Source organism: Salminus brasiliensis, chromosome 20, assembly GCF_030463535.1.
Source record: "Salminus brasiliensis chromosome 20, fSalBra1.hap2, whole genome shotgun sequence".
NCBI classification, from domain to species: domain Eukaryota; kingdom Metazoa; phylum Chordata; class Actinopteri; order Characiformes; family Bryconidae; genus Salminus; species Salminus brasiliensis.
The window spans coordinates 320,685-343,154 of NC_132897.1; the positions used below are offsets into that span (position 1 = coordinate 320,685).

At 42.0% G+C, this 22,470-nt stretch overlaps 1 protein-coding gene across 1 annotated transcript in view; it reads right to left on the minus strand.

Annotated features, from left to right (window-relative positions):
* Positions 1–471: 471 nt before the first annotated feature.
* chfr (checkpoint with forkhead and ring finger domains, E3 ubiquitin protein ligase) overlaps positions 472–22,470 on the minus strand; it is a 23,670-nt gene continuing 1,671 nt past the window's right edge. The window contains exons 2-17 of the mRNA XM_072664916.1: positions 20,983–21,082; positions 20,683–20,792; positions 19,421–19,480; positions 18,173–18,370; positions 16,453–16,599; positions 14,939–15,092; positions 13,203–13,357; positions 12,730–12,892; positions 12,495–12,637; positions 11,058–11,174; positions 9,882–9,965; positions 8,377–8,447; positions 7,751–7,838; positions 7,081–7,188; positions 6,298–6,370; positions 472–4,362 (exon numbers count right to left, since the gene is read on the minus strand). Of these exons, the coding sequence (XP_072521017.1) occupies positions 4,320–4,362; positions 6,298–6,370; positions 7,081–7,188; positions 7,751–7,838; positions 8,377–8,447; positions 9,882–9,965; positions 11,058–11,174; positions 12,495–12,637; positions 12,730–12,892; positions 13,203–13,357; positions 14,939–15,092; positions 16,453–16,599; positions 18,173–18,370; positions 19,421–19,480; positions 20,683–20,792; positions 20,983–21,082 (1,814 nt within the window). The 3' untranslated portion in view covers positions 472–4,319. The remainder of the gene's footprint in view (positions 4,363–6,297; positions 6,371–7,080; positions 7,189–7,750; positions 7,839–8,376; positions 8,448–9,881; positions 9,966–11,057; positions 11,175–12,494; positions 12,638–12,729; positions 12,893–13,202; positions 13,358–14,938; positions 15,093–16,452; positions 16,600–18,172; positions 18,371–19,420; positions 19,481–20,682; positions 20,793–20,982; positions 21,083–22,470) is intronic.

Genomic DNA, 22,470 nt, shown 5'->3' on the forward strand with positions numbered 1-22,470 from the left:
CAACGCAGGAAGCACACGCACCTACCCATCCGTATGTTGGAGATGAAATCAGGACTTACTGGACCAGACCACCTTCGCATGTCCACTGCAGGAGATGGTGGACAGGGGTCAGCATGGGCACTCTGACCAGTCTTCTGCTACACAGCAGGGGGCGCTGCACCACCATGTTGTTACACGTTACTTCTCTCGTTAGAGTCATGAAACGGTTCTCGCACCACCACTGCCCCCATGTAAGTTTCGGCTCTGTTTCAGAGTCGTCTGGACGTAGCGATCCGACCCTCATCAAGGTGTCTCAGGTCTTCATGCTGACCTTCTGCTTGGTGAGAACTCAAATCTTCTCAAGAAGCTCTGATCCCACATCACCCACACTGTTACCTGGGGGACAAAATCTAGTCCTAAGACTAGTCTTCACATTAATAGTTCAACTTGGAGAACATCACTCTGAGCTTCTTCACAAACTGGTCCAGAATAAACGAGGTGGGAACTTTATCTGATGCTCTTTATTAGTGCAGTAAAGAATATTTTTTTATTTGACTCTTAACAGCATATTAGTTTTCTTTCAGCATTGCTAATACAGAGAGGCACTACAAGCTCTAAAGGCATCCAAACTATTAGTGCTAGTCTACACGCCTCCCCGATCCTCACACACCTACTGAACACACACTACACAGAACCGTTCTCTGTTAGAACCCCCTGCATGAGCTTCGATGAGGTAGAACTAGACAGGCCCCTTCAGACAGACAAGAGAGAGAGAGGAAGCAAGGACGAGTGACGGACAGAACGGGGTGGAAAAGAGTGGGAGAACATGGAGGAACAACAAAGTGAGAAGAACGAAGAACAAAGACGGTCCAAAACAAACAAATCTGACTCGGTTCTCCTCCTCAAAGTGTGTAAATATTTGCTGTGAAGAACATCACACAGCCTTTCCCTTTCAGTAAATGCAAAGCAGCCTCAAAAAGCCTGGTCCAAACCCGCTAAGCCCCCCACCCCCCTAAACTTCTGCCCAGAACCCCTCACTGGAGATCCGCTCAAGCGCTGCTTTACCTCCACACTGAACTCAAAATAGCACTGGCATCACAACCTGACCCGTCCACAACTCTTCAGGGGTCCTCTGGGCTCTTGTGACCCTTACAGCAAAGTTCAAACATCTAGTGCAGTGGTTCCCAACCCTGGTCCTGAAGAATCCCCTACTCTGCACATTTTCCTAGAGAGTTCCTGCTTCAACACCCCACCTTCAGCTCAGGAAGAGCTTGTTGATGACCTGACTGGTTGGCTATTGGGACTGTTGAAGGTTCTCCAGAACCAAGGTTGAAAACCACTGATCTAATGTAAAGCCTTCTTAGAAGAGTAGAGGCTGTTACTGAAGTAAAACTCTGAATGAGCAGGTGTCCACATACTTTTGTCATTTTATTGTATTTATTTATTAAGGTAATACAACTAGAACGTAAGTGATTTTAAGTGATCTTGATCAGCTTATACACAATATGTGCAAAAGTTTGTGGACACCCCTTCTGACAAATGCGTTCAACACCTTAAAGTTGCACTCATTGCTGACACTGATGTGCAAATGCACACAGTGCATTTAGGTACTCTTCACCTACTGCTGGATGCATGAAGGCCTCCAACATCCTCAGTACAGACCGATTAGCGGAGTCACTGCTGCCGCAGCATAAACCCAGTGTCGTGCAAAAGTCTTATTCTGTCCAGATGAAACAGAGTTTTAGGGACAGTTTTCTGGGTGTAATCTAATGTTATATAGAGTTAATTACAGGTAGACACTCTTACTGACCACTGACTTTATGTTTATTTGGGTTTATTCTAATGTTATATAGAGTAAATTACAGGTAGACACACTCACTGACCACTGACTTTATGTTTATTTGGGTTTATTCTAATGTTATATAGAGTTAATTACAGGTAGACACTCTCACAGATCACTGACTATGTTTATTTGGATTTATTTCAATGTGAGAGTGTCTACTTATGTAAAATTATACATAACCTAATAATTCTATATAGCCTAAACCCAAAAGATCATAAAGTCAGTGGTCAGTGAGAGTGTCTACCTGTAATTAACTCTATATAACATTAGAATAAACCCAAATAAACTGAATTCTACAGGTATAAAAACACACACTGACCTCTGAGTATTAACTCTTAGTCTTGGCAGTCTAAGACTTTTGTACAGCACTGTATTACAGCAATGAATGAAGCCCGCGGCTGACGATGTCTACACCAGTCTATAGCTTCAGTAAGAGCTGGGCTTTTTTATGACTGTTTGGTAGTAATAACGCCGTAGTCGCTCATCAGGCTCACATCTGCAGAACTACTCTTGTAGAGAGAAGCGCCACAAACTAGACTATCTAGAACTACACAACACGGCTACAAACCCATATAAACTATCAGTCCCCCAGCGCAATTATTACCATTTAAAAAAGAGAATAAAGTAATATAGATTGGATCAAAGTTGGCATCTTGAGCGTGTTAGTAAATACCGAACACAAAACTATAAGCTACACTTTAAAGGACTCATTTTAATAACGTGCTATTGTTCCTGAAAATGAATGAAAGCCAATTAGCATGATCATTCAAACAATCAATAACCATCTGCATTCATTCACGGTCAGCACTGTAATCAAAGCGATCAGCTTTACCGTGAAACAGGTCTGGCTCAGGTTAGCGTGTGTAAACAATACCAGAAAACGGTGCTCATCCTGTTTAAGCGCTACCGTTACCGTTACTACTATGAATCATGCGTTACCAGTGGAGTCCCACAGGGTTCTATCTTTTAGGATCTAGAAAACGTTTAAAATGACAGTAATGTAGTTATGAGTGAAGAACTGAAATGTGGGCCAACATACAGGGTTTAAAGGGTGAAAGGGATGTTCCAGATGTTCTGCACTCTGAAAAATAAAGGTGCATTAAATACTTTGAGAGAAGAACCACATTTGGTCCCTTAGGAACCATGTTTATAATAAAAATGTCTAAGTGTGAGGACCTTTCAATTGGGAAATTGGTTACTCCTGCATATATCTATTATAAAAATGGTTCTAAATAGAACCAAAAGTGGTTCTTCTTACTGTTTAAAGCCCATTTATTGTACAGAATGTCAACACATCCACATCTGCAGTGAATAGGTGATCATCACAGAGAACCACTGTGACCGGTTTCCCTGAACACAACAGAAGACCACTGAACATAAAATTCACCTATAGAAGTCAACAGGCTTCTTAGATTACCAGTCATTTCTGTTCTAACACCCCTTTTCTATTTATAGTGGGTAAAATAGCAACAAACAAGCTAAAGATAGACTGAAGTACACCAGAGAATTGCTTGGACTCTGTGCTAATTGCAAATACAAGTTACCCAGAGTGTTCAGAGTTGATTATCTCCTGCAAATCAACACCCAGCCGTCACTCAACACCATATTTACGTCCCTTTCAAGCAGTAACCTGCAACTATCGTATGGATGCACAGCTATAAATGCAATTTTCAATTTTACCCCCCCCCAACCCACCGTCGTCCCAAGTTTAGAGAAAATAATGTGTATAATATCACCAAAACGAACTACAAAACTCCCCCAACCTCAGAAAAGCAGTTAAAGCAGCAAGTGATTGAGTTTCTCAGAAATGTGCAGTAGTAGCTTAGTGCATTGGCAGGTTTACTAACATTGATTATTAGCTTTTACTTATGCATAGGAGAGATATGAGCATTAGAAATGGAGCGCAGAGCCCCAAATCCTCAGATCTGCACACGGCAAGACGTAAGCTGTGAAATAACTGTGAATTAGTGAAACGTACAGGTGGAAGCACTAGATTCAGATCACGATGCACGCCAAGCAAATATATCATAATATTCAGATTATTATCAATAGGCACAAGGTTTATCCGAGTTACATCTGGACAGTAACCGGCACTGCTGAATTACTGTTACGCACAGGCTTCCATCGAGCCGATTATTCACAGTACAGAAGACTGTTCTGATTGCCCATTTCTTCCGATTTGACCAGGAAATCTCCACACTACAGATTCTATGACCTGAACCAACAATGGAATGAGGAAAAGTGCAGCTTCAGATAACGTATCTATACATACTGACATCTGTCCATCTGGCCAAATATGAGCCACTTAATATCCACGTGATTGATTTTGCATATGTAAAACATCTAGGTTACTAATTATCCAGACAGAGGAGGAAAGAAATAAACCCAGGGCTTGAACGTATTACACAGCCTGTATTGTTAGGAGGTGACTGGAATCCTCTCCAGCGGGACACGACTCGCTCCAGACAGGCCAGTCCTCCGCCAGTCCTCCACCGCCTTAGTTTTTAAAGCGGGTCTGCTCACATATGTGGTTGAACTTCCTACAAAGGAAAAATACATATATATGAATGCTTATTTAATGAAATATCACAGTCAGCTGTTACGAATTTGTTCAGTACATTGTACATAAAGCTCAGATACATCCCCCTGCTGGCAGAATGAATGAATTACACAAAATACTGATTGAACTAATGGTCAGCTGTAGCTCCAGTTTAAAAAAGCCCATCCAGTAAAGCTGCAATGATTAGTTATGGTCTAAATTACTTGCCAATCTCCGTACATAAGCATTAATACAAAAGTAAATAGTTAATCATTATTTTTTACTTTTACTTTCCTTTACCTTAATTTAATAACATTTGATGTGTGTATATACAGCACATACAAACATATATATATATATGAGAGAGAGAGAGAGAGAGAGACGGAGTAGTGTATTACAGACTAATACACTACAGGAAGCGTAGGGGGCTCTCTATAATGCTCTATAATGCTCATATGATCCACATGCTCATTCTGACAGACTGTAATACACTACAGGAAGCGTAGGGGGCTCTCTATAATGCTCTATAATGATCATATGATCCACACGCTCACTCTGACAGACTGTAATACACTACAGGAAGTGTAGGGGGCGCTCTATAATGCTCTATAATGTTCATATGATCCACACGCTCACTCTGACAGACTGTAATACACTACAGGAAGTGTAGGGGGCGCTCTATAATGTTCATATGATCCACATGCTCATTCTGACAGACTGTAATACACTACAGAAAGCATAGGGGGCGCTCTATAATGCTCTATAATGTTCATATGATCCACACACTCATTCTGACAGACTGTAATACACTACAGGAAGCGTAGGTGGCGCTCTATAATGTTCATATGATCCACATGCTCATTCTGACAGACTGTAATACACTACAGGAAGCGTAGGGGGCGCTCTATAATGCTCTATAATGTTCATATGATCCACATGCTCATTCTGACAGACTGTAATACACTACAGAAAGCATAGGGGGCGCTCTATAATGCTCTATAATGTTCATATGATCCACACACTCATTCTGACAGACTGTAATACACTACAGGAAGCGTAGGTGGCGCTCTATAATGTTCATATGATCCACATGCTCATTCTGACAGACTGTAATACACTACAGTAAGTGTAGGGGGCGCTCTATAATGCTCTATAATGTTCATATGATCCACATGCTCATTCTGACAGACTGTAATACACTACAGAAAGCATAGGGGGCGCTCTATAATGCTCTATAATGTTCATATGATCCACACACTCATTCTGACAGACTGTAATACACTACAGGAAGCGTAGGTGGCGCTCTATAATGTTCATATGATCCACATGCTCATTCTGACAGACTGTAATACACTACAGGAAGCGTAGGGGGCGCTCTATAATGCTCTATAATGTTCATATGATCCACACACTCATTCTGACAGACTGTAATACACTACAGGAAGCGTAGGGGGCGCTCTATAATGCTCTATAATGTTCATATGATCCACACACTCATTCTCACAGACTGTACTACACTACAGGAAGCGTAGGGGCGCTCTATAATGATCATATGATCCACACACTCATTCTGACAGACTGTAATACACTACAGGAAGCGTAGGGGGCGCTCTATAATGCTCTATAATGATCATATGATCCACACGCTCATTCTGACAGACTGTAGTACGCTACAGGAAGCGTAGGGGGGCGCTCTATAATGCTCTATAATGATCATATGATCCACACGCTCATTCTGACAGACTGTAATACACTACAGGAAGCATAGGGGGCGCTCTATAATGCTCTATAATGTTCATATGATCCACACGCTCATTCTGACAGACTGTAATACACTACAGGAAGCGTAGGGGGCGCTCTATAATGCTCTATAATGATCATATGATCCACACGCTCACTCTGACAGACTGTAATACACTACAGGAAGATAACTTACGTAGCGTGGTGAGCTTTGACCTGTGTGCGGCAGTTGCGTCCCCAGTAGCAGTCGGGTCTGGAGGTCACAGCAGCTGAAGACACACCAACACAGACATTCAGTTAGTGATGAGTGGATGAAGCCTCCAAGCTTCTGAAGCTCTGGAGCATTAAAAACAGGAAGCACAGTGACACCTGGTGGACTGCTAAGATTACTGCTGCCAAGAAGTAAACACAGTCAGTCAAAGTGTGGGTTTGGTGTGAAACGCTTGGTTCTAGATAAGCTCCCCCAGTCAGAGCTGGAGTTCTACAGTGGAGGTTCTAGATAAGCTCCCCCAGTCAGAGCTGTGGTTCTACAGTGGAGGTGAAGGGAAGCAGACGTCTGAAGCTCTAATAATAAAAGCTCCTCACAGAAAGTTCTTCACCTAATGGTGATGAAGACGCTGCCTGATGCCTGAGACACGGTTCTACCAGAGTTCTGAGAAGAGCTCGGCTCTAGAACCTGCTTTTAGAACCAGATCATTAAAATGGTGGAGGGATACATGCTGCAGGGTGTAGTGCAGCTACAGAAAGTAGTCCCTAAAGAAAACTGCATTAGTGGAGATTCTCTATTCACTATTTTACCTTCATCATCATCTTCTTCATCATTCCATATAAAACTCAGAAGACTCGTGTAGCTGCACTGGTGGGTTTAGATAGGAGATAAATGATGGGCTGTATCTGTGTTGCAGTCATGGCAACCGACGCCTGAATTCTGAATCTAAAGGCTTTGAAAGCGGGTGCATGTTTTGTTGTTTTTTTTTACCTGGGAGGTCCGAGGCGGGAATGTTTTCTCTGTATTTGTAGGCGAGCTCTTTAAAGTTTCGAAGCCCGCAGCAGTAACACAGCAAGGAGCTGGCATTGATGCGATAATCTGACAAAACACACATTAAAGAAACCAGGAGATACAGATCAGAACTGCAGTCAATTCCATTTCAATTCAAACTTCATTATTCTGTGTATTTAAACTGAAACTAAGGTTTCAGTGGAGATTCAGAGGTTCACAGGTTTCAAATAAGAAACATTTACTTTAAATACCTACAGGTGTGTGTTTACCACAGGGTGGGATAGAAGGGTTTTTAACAACCTAGTCATTAAAGTAACGTTCTGTATCAGTAGAACCTGATGATTTCTCCAGTTCTGATCGTGAAAGGAGCTAAAGACAGTGTATGGAAAGTGCTGTTCATGAAAATCTGGGTTTTATCATGTTTTTAATAATTAAAAAATAATTAAAAGTATGTTTGTTTTTATAGAAATTAATACAGAATATTAAAATATTTTGCTTCCACAAGCATGAGCAAGTACAATCAATACTTCATTAAATAAGGAAAGCTGATCATTTTAGAATTACAGTGAATTAAAAACTAAAGCCAAAAACAAAACTTTTTTTAATAAATAACTTCACTACTCTACTCTATTATTGCTGTATGTTTTACCAGAGAGATGGAAGAGGCCTTGTTGTGTAGCCTGGAGCGCTTCCTGGAGCAGATCTCTCCAAGTCTTTCCTCTGGAGGTTAAATAATTCTGACACAAGAAAAGATTATAAATCATCAGCTATAATGAAGATTTGATTATAAAAGTCACACAATCGCATTAAAAGACATGTTATATACTGCCACAACAACTGCTGCTGACAAAATACCCACAACAACTGTTCACACAATAATTATTATAGTAATAGTAATTATTATTCCAATAATAACTGAATATTTTTGCCTTTTAATCACAAAAAAAATCAAAAAAGCAAACAACAGAATGCTAACAGCTTCTGTACAGGTACAATTTAGTACAATGCAAACGTATCCTCAAAAGGTTCCAACGCGTCTCAGGTTTTCTATCTGGCTCTTTAACTTTATCTTTAAAAATCAAACTGATTTAAGTCTGCAAAAATCTACAAAACCTGCACAGGACTACAGCAGAGTAATGGTCAGTAACTAAAGCACTGAAGACCCCTCCTGTGACATAAGGGGTACAACATTTAAAAATATGCAAAAATATGAATTATTAAGCTGAAACGTTAACTAAATAAACACAGAGCATGAGGAACAGGAGATCTGTCAACCTGCAGGATTTCAGACTCGTAGTTGTTATTGTTGAGGACTCCATCCAGACACTTAGCTGTGAGGTTCAGATCTGAGGACAGAAACGCAGAACAGCGTCAGATCAGTTTCAACCTCAACACACGATAAACCTCAGCTTTATGTAACCGTATCAAGCAAGCGTCTCCAGAGCAGTGCAGAATTCAGAATTTCAGAATTTAATTCAATTTAATGAATGAATTTGAATTTAAAATTCATAGAAATTCATTCTCATCACAGATCAGTGAGAATGTGATACTTTTAACACACATTTTCAGTGGTTTCCATGAGTTGTGGGAACTGGCTCACAAAAATGAACGAGCACAGATGTCCTTTTACGTGTGTTATCATTTTTTGCATATCGCTGTAATTCCAAAAACTCAAAAGTACAAACCAGAGTGTCCTAAATATTTGGAAAACCATTCTGAAGACTGGGATAAAGCAAGGTATTCTGGGAACAGAAGTGCTGTCCTTCTATTTTCTACAATATGAAACTTATTAAAAGTTTGTAATTGTAATGTTTTTAATGTTAAATTTGTGGTAACAAAAAAGTCCATACAATAATATCTTTATAAAAATTCATGTTGTAATCATATGTACTTTATACTGTAAAGTTTAATTATTAAATACACATTAAATGTGTATCAAAAATGTCTTAGAATTTAATTGAATTCCAATTCTACTTCCTCTAATTCGCATATAAATTACAGCTCCGCATCCTGTTTGCAATCTCACTCAATTCAAGGCTCACGCTCAATTCAATTCTGAATTCTGATTTTCTGAAGCTAGGTCCACATCACATAACAGGACCAGGTGAGTGGTAATAATAACAGACACTTATAAACAGAACAGCAGTGCTTACACACAATGCGTTCAATGACCTGACTTCATTTCAACCAATCGGGGGCTGAAACGTGCCAGACAACCCTGACCGCCAATTCTCTGGCAGCCCCATTACAGAGGACAGGACGGCCTGTGGCACTCCATACTTAAATTTTGACTTTTTTAATATTTTGTCTTATTCTGGTCTGATCTTATGAGTCAGTTCATACGACAGAAGGATGGCAGTGATGGAGCTATAAGAGAAACTAGCAGAGGGGAGTGCGGGAGTGTGGTGGATAATAAATCTGGGCAAACAGTCTTCTCAGTCAGAGCCACCTGTTGAAGTGAAGGGTCAAATGCGGAGGACACATTTCACTGTGGCAGATACTGCACCTTTACCATCTGTGGTAGTGAACGAACACACACACTAGTGAGCTAGGGGCAGTGAGTACACACACACACACCCAGAGCGGTGGGCAGCCAACTCCAGCGCCCGGGGAGCAGAGAGGGTAAAGGGCCCAACAGTGGCAGCTGAACTAAGAGGAGAGCTCTAATTATCAAACTAATAAATATGAACATAAGATGCATCTGCAATCATCTCTGCGGTACTGCTATTAAATGTGCAATGTTTTTATTCTGACTACATTTCAACCAATCAGGGGCTTACCAGTGAAACGTGCCAGGCACCCCTGACAGCCAATTCTCTGGCAGCCCCAATACAGGTGACAGAACGGCCTCTGGCACACCATACCTGAGGAGCGGCAGAAAAAACACACACACAGCATAAGAGAAAGTAAACAGACATATTTACTACATGACGATCATCAGTTAGTTAGCCAGCCAATGACAGTTCTTTATGTACACACTAAGAACAAACAACAAGCTGCAAAGCAATTAACTGCAGCTCTGATCCATGTATCTGACTCACCAACAGCCAGCAGAGAGGGCACGGAGCTCTAACCGCTGAGCACCGCTGCCCCAGATGTAACACTAACTACTAGAGTTGGGCAACAGTACTCTCTATTGTGATCAATTTTGTTATTGTTATGCACAATCGGCTTCTCTGATCATAAGGAGGAGACTGATCAGCTGCAGGTTTCATTACTAACAGTGTAATTAGACTGAAGGGTTCATTAGATGAAGAGCAGCAGATGTTGAGTATAAACCACTGTATTCAGTACAGGAGAGGATCTGAACTGTAGTTTATAATAGTTTGTTACTGATGTGTTTAGTCTGTTATTATGTATCGTGATAAATATTGTGTATCTTAAAAAAGAGACTCAAGAGAGCTGCAGTGAAACGTCCCGACTGAGCCCCACATTTACATTCCAATAAAGCTTATTGATCACACGCCTCTGAAGTTTGACTTTCTGCAGCTTTACAGAACTTCTAGACAACGACTCCTCATATTTTCCTCCATGAAGCTCATGTTAATGCTCAGTAGAGCACAGAGACGCTCCTTTAATAGAGCTGATATTACTGAAATGCTTCATTTTCAATGGGCAGATCTGCAGCTGAAACAGGAGCCTAGTGCAGGCCTTTGTTTTCCTTCCATTACTTTTAGTGATGAGTGTCAATACTTTTCACACCCTTGTGCATCGTGGAACGTCACAGAAAATATTCAGACCATCATCATCATTAACTTTAAAGCACAACAGTCTGGTTTTTATATTAAAAATAAAAGTAATAGACGTAAGATCAGTAGCATGAGCGCATTGCTAAGGCTAATATTAAAGAGCATAAATCCAGATATCAGATACAGAACAGCAGATCATATGGACCATATAGACCAGCCTCATCTTTTGTGTAACAGGTGTGATGAAAAGCTGTGTGAGAAACTCACAGTGCTGGGGTGAACTCTGAGTGCCGATGTGTTCTGAGCGGCGGTCCGGCATGGGCTGCAGGCAGCAGGTACACATCAGGTGACCACCCTGAGGAGGACACCTAAACTCCTGAGGGGCTGCAGAGAGAGAAAGAGGGGGTGAGAAAATTTAAATAAGACACTGAGATCACCACAGAGCTCTCCATGTAAATGAAATGAATCTAGCGTTTGTAATGATGTTTACAGTGTTCTGGTTATGTAATGTACTGTAGTGCAGAGGATGATGGGGGGGGGGATTCTCTGTTCACTATTTAATGTAATTTAATTTTCATGTTTTTGTTCCTTGGATGCTCTTTCATTACAGTACCTACACCTGCTTAAAAAGAAAGATCACAAAATGATCAAATAAATATCTAAAATGACATGGTTCATCAGCTACACTCACCTGTGCTTGTTGTTTCCGTGCTTTTTTATAACCCATACAGGTATTCAGTGTTTTAGATATACTAACTCTACCCATCAAACACTCAGGAATGGTGCTGTTGCCAATTAAATGAGACAATTAAACACTGATTAAATGATTAAGACGAGTTGTTTGAGTTATTTTACGTTTAGATTTAATTCGGGGCACAGACACAGTCTCAATACGGTACAACCTGGGTGATGCCTCAAAGCAGCTCACAGGCGGTTGGTTTAGCCTGTCTGTCTGCGGCCTGGTCCCGGCTCTGAACTGTCAGCAGCTTACAACACTACTCTGTTGACTAACTAGTAGACTATGCACAATGCTGCATGAAAGTAAGACAGCACCCCCACTGGGATGGGGCTAGAGCAAATTACGGCATCGGACATTGTGTCTGGGCCAGTTTAATCACCAACTATATGGACAAAAGTATTGAGACACCCCTCTTTATTCAGTCTCGTTGTCACACCGGTGTATAAAAACCAGCCCCTAGCCCTGCAGTCTACAGCAACAACAAGTCAGCTGGTGAAATCTCCTCCCTCCTAGATCTTCCTCCATCAGCTGTGAGTGGTGTTATTATTGAACAGTGGAAGAGTTTAGGAGGAACAGCTCACAGAGAGCAGCTCAGTGTCCACCGAGTGTCTGTCAAACCACGTAAAGTTACAGAGCGGGGTCAGGGCCGAGTGCTGAGCTCAGAGCAGAGTGCAGAAAAGCCTCCAACTGACTCAGTAACTGCAGCAGAGCTCCAGACCTGCTGCTGCTGCTGCTGGTAGAGCTTAGAGCTCCAGACCTGCTGCTGCTGCTGGTAGAGCTTAGAGCAATGGGGGACCAGATCCATATTAATACCTGTGGGGTTAGAATGGGACGGCTTAATAGCTGCTGTAGGTGGAATAGTGTGAAGGTGTCCCAATACTTTTGCATATATATTAAAATGATAAAAATCCTCAATTTAAATTCAAGGGTTTTAACTTTTATGCTCGTGTTTGTGAGCATATTACCTGTACAGGTCTCAGTGGATGTAGAGGGGCCGTCTCCTGGTGCCTTCACTGACCCCTCCTCTTCAGTAGAGCCACATATCCAGGGGGCAGGGCTAATGTCCTTTCGGTAGCCTGGGCACTGCCTACACATCATGTAGGGCTGACTGTAGACAAAAGTGTAACGATTTTAATAACTTGTACATTCTCACAACTGTATCATCTTTAGAACCGTTCTAGATAACTAATACTACTTGACCTCATGTCGGAGGTGTCGCTGTCGTTGTCGGAGAGTTCAAACAAGTAATCAGAGCTCCCTTCTTCGTCAGAGAAGGAGCGATCCACCTTCGGCTGCAGCATGTCCTGAGTGATCTTATTACGGGCGTCCATACTGCGCAGATCCTCCTCACTGCGGCACTTCTCTGTCAGTGGGAGCGCGAGAGGGAGCGCGAGAGGGAGCGCGAGAGGGCGCGAGAGCAATAGGTTGTTTGTTACTTGTTATCTTGAGATCCTAAGATCACAGAAGGCTGCCATATGCCAATGCGCCCCACATTATATGAAGTGTCATTAATATCTGTACAGTTACACAACAGCAGCGAGTACAGCCATCACACACACACACTACACAGTGGGACTGAGAGCTCTAGCCAATCACAGCTCCAGCTGAGTCCCTGTGGGTGTTTTGATGAATCGTGTAATGTTAGATGGTGAAGCAGCAGGTGTGGGGTTTACCTGGGTGCTGCAGGAGGTAAGCCTCCACCAGATTGTTGAGGATGTGGTTCTTTCGGATTCTCTCCACAGGACAGCGGCAGGTGGGGCAGAGAGAGGAGCGCTCCATCCAGCCTGAATAACACGCGGCACAGAACGTGTGCATGCAGGGCTGCAGGCTAAACACACACACACACACACACACACACACACACACACACACACACACAGTTTATTCTCCTTTCTAACTTTCTTTTTTACTTAGATTTACTTTAGTGCGTGTGTGTGTATATATGTGTATAATTTATTATATTATTTATTATTATTTTTTATTTTTTTGGGGGGGGGTTCTCTCTTTTTATATTGATATTTATTAGATTATGTCAGTAAAAGGAGGTACTGCAACGTAAGAATTTTTATTGTACTCTCTATTGAACTTGAACGTTTTGTATTTTATTAGCCTATATTTCCTTTTTCAATGTAAAGCTGTAAATGTAAATAATTACTATTACCATTATTATTAATCACACTTTAAATGACAGTTAGTTCCGACATACCAATCTGATTGGCTGAGAAGCGTTCCAACCGTGCTGATATTTATAAAAACAGCACTGCCTTTTCACACTTTAACTGAATCACTCCGCTGATGAAAAGGCCGAGCTGAAGCAAAGCCCTTATAGGCAAGACTGTTCACTCGATGTGACCCGCTGTGCCAGGCTCTGATCTCTATGAATGGGGGGAGACCGAACTACTGGAAGCTGATAAAGGTCTGATAACAGTTTTAGAATTAGTGCTAAAATCTGATAAAAACCTCATGAATAGTTTCTAGCGTTCGGCTCAATAATGCACTACATCCTGGCTTGCTCTGGCTACTGCACGTGACCAGATTTCCACCTCGAGGGGGGCTTTCCCCCACCAGCACGTCAACCCTTCTCCCCTGGCGGCCTAACCAGCAACTTTATCTGCAAACAGACGCCATGGTGAGCATTACGAGAAATCCTATTTATATATATGAACTAGAGCTGGGCAATATGATGAGATTTTATCATATCATATCATATCGTGATAAATTTTGTCATGGTGATAACAATATGGTTTTCTAAGCATATGGAGGAGACTGTTATTACTGCTTAATAAACACTGACCAGCTGCAGGTGTCATTAACAGTGTAATTAGACTGGGTTCATTAGATTAAGAGCAGCAAAGGTTCTGAATAGTGGTTCATAAGAATCTGTCTCTACTCTATTTAGTCTGTGATTACATGTATGGTGATAAATATTGTGTGTCACGGAAAAAGTCTTTAAATATCGTCATATAGTGTTTTTACCATGTCCTCATTAATAACGACTCTGGCTGAACTGGATCCTTGGACAGTTCTACGACTCCGCACCACACAAGATGAGACTTACGAGTATTAGTGATAATCTTGGACAGTGTACAGAGCTCAACAAGTACCTTAACCAACCTCCCCTTACTCAGTCCTGCTGTTTTGGAACTGTTGTTGTTGTTGAACAGCAAGAGCTCATTAGTGGTGGATCTACTTTTTGGCGGAAGGATCTGACAGTATTAAAACATTCATAGTGAAATTCGGGGCTTCTGTGATTTAGTGTTTCCTTATATTGTAAAACCTTTTGTATAAAAGCAGCAGAACAACGCTTGTGTGTCTTATGTTCTAGTGCTTTAGTATAAGTATATAGCTTTAGTTCTACTGCTTTACTAAAGCTATATACTTCACTTCCAACTAGAAGACCCAGCCTCACCTCACACAGTCGTGCAGTAAGTCCTGGCAGATAATGCAGGTGAGGGACTCCTCCATCTTGTCCGTTTTCGCTCCTTCCCCGCTGTCCTTCCCTGCTTTAGGAGGAGCTGATGGAGAGGGGTCACTGACGTAGGAATCGAACATGTATGCACCGTCTGAGAAGAACACAGATAAAAACATATACAATAATAATATTAATATTTCATTAATGGTCTTGTCCACAAAATATTCATATTGGCAGACATAATAAATAAATAAATAAGCAATCTGTGGCTGTTGGCTTTTTTTGGCTAAGAAAAATGCCAGGCTCTACAAAAAACAAACAAAAACATTATTTAAATCTACTTAAAATGATAATTTTCTACTAACTAACAAAGAACGCATATCTTTACTGTTATAGAGTATTGGGACACCTCCACACTGCTCCACCTACAGCAGCTTTTAAGCCATCCCGTTCTAAACCCACAGGCATTAATCTGGAGCTGGTCCTCCTCTGCAGCTCTACCAGCAGCAGCAGGTGTGGAGCTCTACAGCTCTACCAGCAGCAGCAGGTCTGGAGCTCTACAGCTCTACCAGCAGCAGCAGGTCTGGAGCTCTACAGCTCTACCAGCAGCAGCAGCAGGTCTGGAGCTCTACAGCTCTACCAGCAGCAGCAGGTCTGGAGCTCTAAGCTCTACCAGCAGCAGCAGGTCTGGAGCTCTACAGCTCTACCAGCAGCAGCAGGTCTGGAGCTCTACAGCTCTACCAGCAGCAGCAGCAGGTCTGGAGCCTCTACAGCTCTACCAGCAACAGCAGGTCTGGAGCCTCTACAGCTCTACCAGCAGCAGCAGGTCTGGAGCCTCTACAGCTCTACCAGCAGCAGCAGGTCTGGAGCCTCTACAGCTCTACCAGCAGCAGCAGGTCTGGAGCCTCTACAGCTCTACCAGCAGCAGCAGGTCTGGAGCCTCTACAGCTCTACCAGCAGCAGCAGGTCTGGAGCTCTACAGCTCTACCAGCAGCAGCAGCAGGTCTGGAGCTCTACAGCTCTACCAGCAGCAGCAGCAGGTCTGGAGCTCTACAGCTCTACCAGCAGCAGCAGGTCTGGAGCTCTACAGCTCTACCAGCAGCAGCAGGTCTGGAGCTCTAAGCTCTACCAGCAGCAGCAGGTCTGGAGCTCTACAGCTCTACCAGCAGCAGCAGCAGGTCTGGAGCTCTGCTGCAGTTACTGAGTCAGTTGGAGGCTTTTCTGCACTCTGCTCTGAGCTCAGCACTCGGCCCTGACCCCGCTCTGTAACTTTACGTGGTCTGACAGACACTCGGTGGCTGAGCTGCTCTCTGTGAGCTGTTCCTCCTAAACTCTTCCACTGTTCAATAATAACACCACTCACAGCTGATGGAGGAAGATCTAGGAGGGAGGAGATTTCACCAGCTGACTTGTTGTTGTTGGTGCAGCGGTGTCTGTATTACATACAGAACCACGCTGGAGTTCAGTGAGCTCTTCAGAACCTCCCGTTCTTTCACTGATGTGTGTCTCACCTGATTTCTGTCTCTTCCGGTCTGGCCCCACATCCTCCACCATCTCTCTGGTTTGCTTCAGTGTGAGGGGTTTTGAGGCTCCAGGGCTGCACTCTGCAACCTTCTGCCGGATCACTGACGGCTCCATTAGAGTCATATCACCATAACCTGCGAAATACAGCGACAGACTCATTAGCCCACAACTGGTACTGCTTGCTTCTGGACGCCCCCTACAGGTGGGGAGTGTAATTCACTATTACTCTACTGCAGTTAAAACAAATCACACTTTGAATGAAGTGGGGGAGCAAGAGCAAAAAACACCAATTCTCACAAACTGCTGCTGATCGTTGTTGATCAGAACACTGAAATAATAATAATGTCAGTGTTGCCCTGCACAGACAAAACATTGATGGAGGCACTGGTGTGAACTTGTGTTCATGAGGACTTCTCTACTGTCCCTTTTAACAGGCAACAGCTTGAGGCCAGTGTGTGATGACTTTGACTTTGACCCGAAACACCTGTACTAATGTTCTGAATATGGTTGGAAAGGGGTGGAAAATGTACAAATACATTTGGGCAACTTTCCATGGGAACTTTGGGAATATTCAAAAATGCAAAATTTCCATTACAATATTGGGAACTCTGGGAATAGGAAATATTGGATAATTTAATATATATATATATATATATATATATATATATATATATATATATCACACAGTGTACAGTTTTTTTGTCAACAGCAGACACAAAGACATAATACATATAATAACTGACACAGTTGCAAGAAGAACTTTATAAATGCTCAATTCTTTCATGTACTATCAAAAGTTCAATCAAAAACAATCAAAATATCATTCTAATGGTCTTCAAAATGTTAAATAAATCAATAATAAGTATTAATTCTCGGTTACAGAAACCTGTTGAGGCACAAAAAAATACATAGGTAGCTAGCCTATGTTAGTCTATGTTGGTAGGCTCACCTCTTGCTAGCCTGCCAGCCTTGTTAAACTACTTTGTAATGAAATTGCTCATTAAGCTTTTGTGATTTAGCACATAACGAGCAACTGTGAGATTCCAGCTTGATTTAACAGCTGCTTAAATGTTTTAGTGCCGTTACTGTCAATAAAAATATGAACCTCCTCAAAACGTGACTTCAGGAAGTGCTTTGGTCCAAATGTGTGCTTTCAGTAGTGGTGAGAGTCCGGTTTCTAGAAATCATCTGGACATGTGATGGAGGAATGGACAGTGGATGCAGGGGGTGTGGCCTCTCAATAGCCCTGCAGTGTGTGATGTGCCATGTGTCTGGGATTGAGGAGCAGCTTCGCTTTTCAACTGTTTTTGTATCATATCTAATTATTTAGATATTTAATTAGATTGTGCTTCAGTATAATTTTTAACAACTATATGCACAATTCTCACTTTTAGCTTAGAATATTCCAATTTTATTCCTATGGTAATTTTCCCAACTTTGAAAATTTCAGGAATTTTGCAAACAGAGCAAAAACATGAGCCGTCTAGAGGACCCTGAGGAGCGGGTTGACACAGTGTCCTACGGTCTATATTAGCTCATTAATTGAGAAAGGCTACCTGGACAATCCACTACATTTGGGATATGTGGGATAAAGCTGGAAATGTGATTTTTCTTTGTCAAACTTCAAAGTGAGCCGACGTGCAGACGCAAGTAACGTGTCTTAGTCAATGAACCCATTTCTGAACACTGTTGGCAACACACACGTACCAGTGGCAGCGATGGTATGTATGTACGGGGTTGGGTAAAGATGACCACTGGAGCTGGAGGTGCTGGGCTGGTCCTCGTACCCAGGCCGAAGTGACTTCTCCTGGGGAAAACATGGGAGTGTGACAGGCTCCACTGGATCGGGATCCACATCCGTATCAATGTGATCCATTACAACAGCACAGCTTTTCCTCACAGCATCTAAAACAAACACAGGTTTGTCAATTTATCGTCAAGTAAAGGTCTATGTGCCATTTGCACAAGTCCGTCACTCATACACTGACACAATGAAATGCTTGAGATGAGGTTCCAGCAATTCCTCTACCACAGGACATCGCTCCGTACTACATATACACACATACTAGATGGACAAAAGTATTGAGACACCTCCACACTATTCCACCTACAGCAGCTTTTATATAACGTCCCATTCTAAACCCAACGTCATTAATCTGGAGCTGGTCCCCCGTTAACAGCAGGAGGTCTGGAGCTCTACAGCTCTACCAGCAGCAGCAGGTCTGGAGCTCTACAGCTCTACCAGCAGCAGCAGGTTTGGAGCTCTACAGCTCTACCAGCAGCAGCAGCAGGTCTGGAGCCTCTACAGCTCTACCAGCAGCAGCAGGTCTGGAGCCTCTACAGCTCTACCAGCAGCAGCAGGTCTGGAGCTCTACAGCTCTACCAGCAGCAGCAGCAGGTCTGGAGCTCTGCTGCAGTTACTGAGTCAGTTGGAGGCTTTTCTGCACTCTGCTCTGAGCTCAGCACTCGGCCCTGACCCCGCTCTGTAACTTTATGTGGTCTGACAGACACTCGGTGGCTGAGCTGCTCTCTGTGAGCTGTTCCTCCTAAACTCTTCCACTGTTCAATAATAACACCACTCACAGCTGATGGAGGAAGATCTAGGAGGGAGGAGATTTCACCAGCTGACTTGTTGCTGTTGGTGCAGCGGTGTCTCCTATTACATACAGAACCACGCTGGAGTTCAGTGAGCTCTTCAGAACCTCCCGTTCTTTCACTGATGTGTGGAGGAAAGACAGACTGCAGGACTAGAGGCTGGAGTTTATACAGCTATGGTAATGAGACTGAATCAGACACCTGGATTCAGTAATTAAGAGTGTGTCCCAATACTTTTGTCCATAGTGTTTGTGTCTATATATCTATGTGGATATATAGATAGTAGCATTAAAAATTCAATCTCACTGTGATGAATATATAACCCCATTAAGACGTAATAGTATAAACACATTTACTCACCTTCAGAATCCTGAGAATCAGTCTGACTGGGACTAATGGCCTGATACACATAAGCAATATCTGTGAAACAGAAACATCTGCACTCAGTAAACATCATCGTCATCGTCATCATCATCACAGCTCTGAACAGACGCCATCTCTGCAGCACTAGTTCAGCACAGACCTTCTTCCTGTATTTATTCTCTAGCTCCGCCCCAGACAGGTCTGACCAATCAGCGGAGAGAACGTTCTCACATTTTTTATTATTATTACTATTTAATTTCAGATTTTTACCCGTTTTCTCACAAATTCAGATCCCCAATTACCCGACCCGTACATATTTTCTCCCGCCCCCCAATCACACGCAAAGCCCCAACACTAGTTAAGGCGAGACCAACACGCCTGGAGGGAAGTGCAGTATACCCGGCTCTGACGCACCGGCTGGCGGACACCAGTGACTGCCAGCACCGCACTAGTGTGTTGTGGGGGACAGCGCCATCTACCCACACTAGAGAGCGATCCTCTGCTCACAGTGACAGCGCCACCCGGGGCCCGCCTCACGTGGTTTGTTGTGATGCATTTTGGTGCAGATTCGGAGGGAATCAGATACAGGTGTGAAACTGTCCCGAATCAGCATGTGTCTCGATCTCCCGCTGGCCATCGTGGCAGAACCTTAGTTCACTGACCACTCAGCGCCCCATCACTGATTTTGTCCATTATTGTTATATATATATATATATATATATATATATATATAAACAGTAGAGATGTTGATAGAAGGAAAAATGATTATTTTATATATATCGGTTTCTTTCTAATTTTATTATTATTACTATAATAATCATTATCGTCATTATCTCCACTGTTTTTCTAATGTTATTACTATTAATTATTATTATCATCATCATCATCATCATCATCATCATCATTTTTAAAATCATCATTCCTTTTCCTTCTTTCATCTCTGTTTCTACTATTAATTATTATTAATTCTAAGTGCAATTATTACTATTAATTATTATTATAACCATCATCATCTCCACTGTTTGTTTTCTATTATTATTATTAGTAGTAGTATCATTATCATAATCATCATCTCTTTTCCTTCTATCATCAGCATCCTCATCTCCACGGTTTCTTCTATTATTATTATTATTATTATTATTAATAATAATAATAATAATAATACTATTAATCATCAGCAGCATCTCCACTGTTTCATTTTTCATTTTTAATATTATTATTGCTGCTGCTTTAACAGTGCTGGACCGTGTGTGTCTTACTCTGCTCCGGTTCACTCTTCCTGTACACAAAGTAGATGACGTCTCCATTCTGCAGCAAGTGGCTCTGTTTCTTCACCAGTTTGGACATGTTTATTACAGTGCCATTAGTGCTGAAATAAACACACACACACACACACACACACACACACACACACAAATGTAAAACTCTTAAACCGGACCACTTCTTTGGCCTCGCCATTAGACCCAATTAAAATCATCAGCTGAACATGAGCAGAACCATGAACCGGCAGGGTCAGCTATTAAGAACTGCTGCAGGTGAGTAAACAGGTGACCTCTCACCTCATGTCCTCGAGCCACACCTGTCCTGAGGTTTGATCCTGTGTGATTTTGCAGTGATCTCCTGAGACCAGCTTATTAGCAGGAAAGGACAGGTCACAACCTGGAGAACAGAACACACATCAGAATCACTACACAGAGTTCTGATCCGGACCTGTTTCAGAGGAACACATGACTGACTTGTGTAAACGGAGGGTTCTAAACGGTTCTAGGCTTCTATTATTAATATTTATTTTATTATCTCTCCCCTTACCACAGGTGCTCTGGACACCGGCAGGGTGAGAACTAACGCACGCCTCTTCGGACACTTGCGGAGTCAGCCACCACCTCTGTTCAAACTGCTGCCGGTGGAACATCACCGCCCAACCAATGCGCTCGGAGGAAAGTGCCGGGTACCCAGCTCTGAGGCATCGGCTATCAGGCTGTGGCTGCCAGCATCATACTGAATGATGCCATTCACCCACCCAGAGAGAGAGCAAGGCTAGTTGTGCTCTCTCAGGCTTCGGCTGCCGATGGCAGGCAGAATGACCCTGGATTTGAACCAGCGATCCTCCGCCGGCCAGTGTGGCAGAACCTTAGTTCACTGACCACTCAGCGCCCAATCACTGATTTTCTCCATTATTGTTACACATTGTTTATTATTATTATATAATAATCATCACTTTTCCTTCTATCATCTCTACTGCTTCTATTATTAATTATTATTCATTCTAATAGTAATTAATAATTACTATTAATTATTATTATAAATCATCATCATCTCCACTGTTGGTTTTCTATTATTATTATTAGTAGTAGTAGTATCATAATCATAATCATCATCATCTCTTTTCTATCTATCATCAGCATCATTATCTCCACAGTTTCTTTCTAATTTTATTATTATTACTATTATTTATTACTACAATAATCATTATCATCATTATTATCTCCACTGTTTTTCTAATGTTATTACTATTTATATAATCATCATCATCTCCACTATTTTAAATTATTACAATTAATAATAATATAATTGTAGAGAATTTTTATTTAAGATTAATAAAAAATATAATAATAATAAAATCATCATCCTCCACACTGTTTAATTCTATTATTATTATTAATATTATTAGTATTATTACTGTTTTTTTAACAGTGCTGGACAGTGCAGTTTGGTAGTTATGCTGTTTGTTGTGTTCATATTTGTGTCTTAAAATGTAAAAACTGTTAATTATCAAAAATACCATTTATTAGAAATCAGTAAAAAGCACCCTAATGATACCCAGACAGCGTCAGACGGCTGCTGAGTGAACGCAGCTGAGCCAGACACATCAATGTATATTACTTCACTCCGAGTCGGGAAGCAGACACTGAAGAGCGTAAACCGAGACAGCCGTAGACGGAGTCACACAGACAGAACGGTCCCATACAAAACCCTACTTAATATTCCACACGCATGTGCTCAATAGACCCCTTTGTTATTATTAGTGGGGGGGTTGCCTTAGTTCG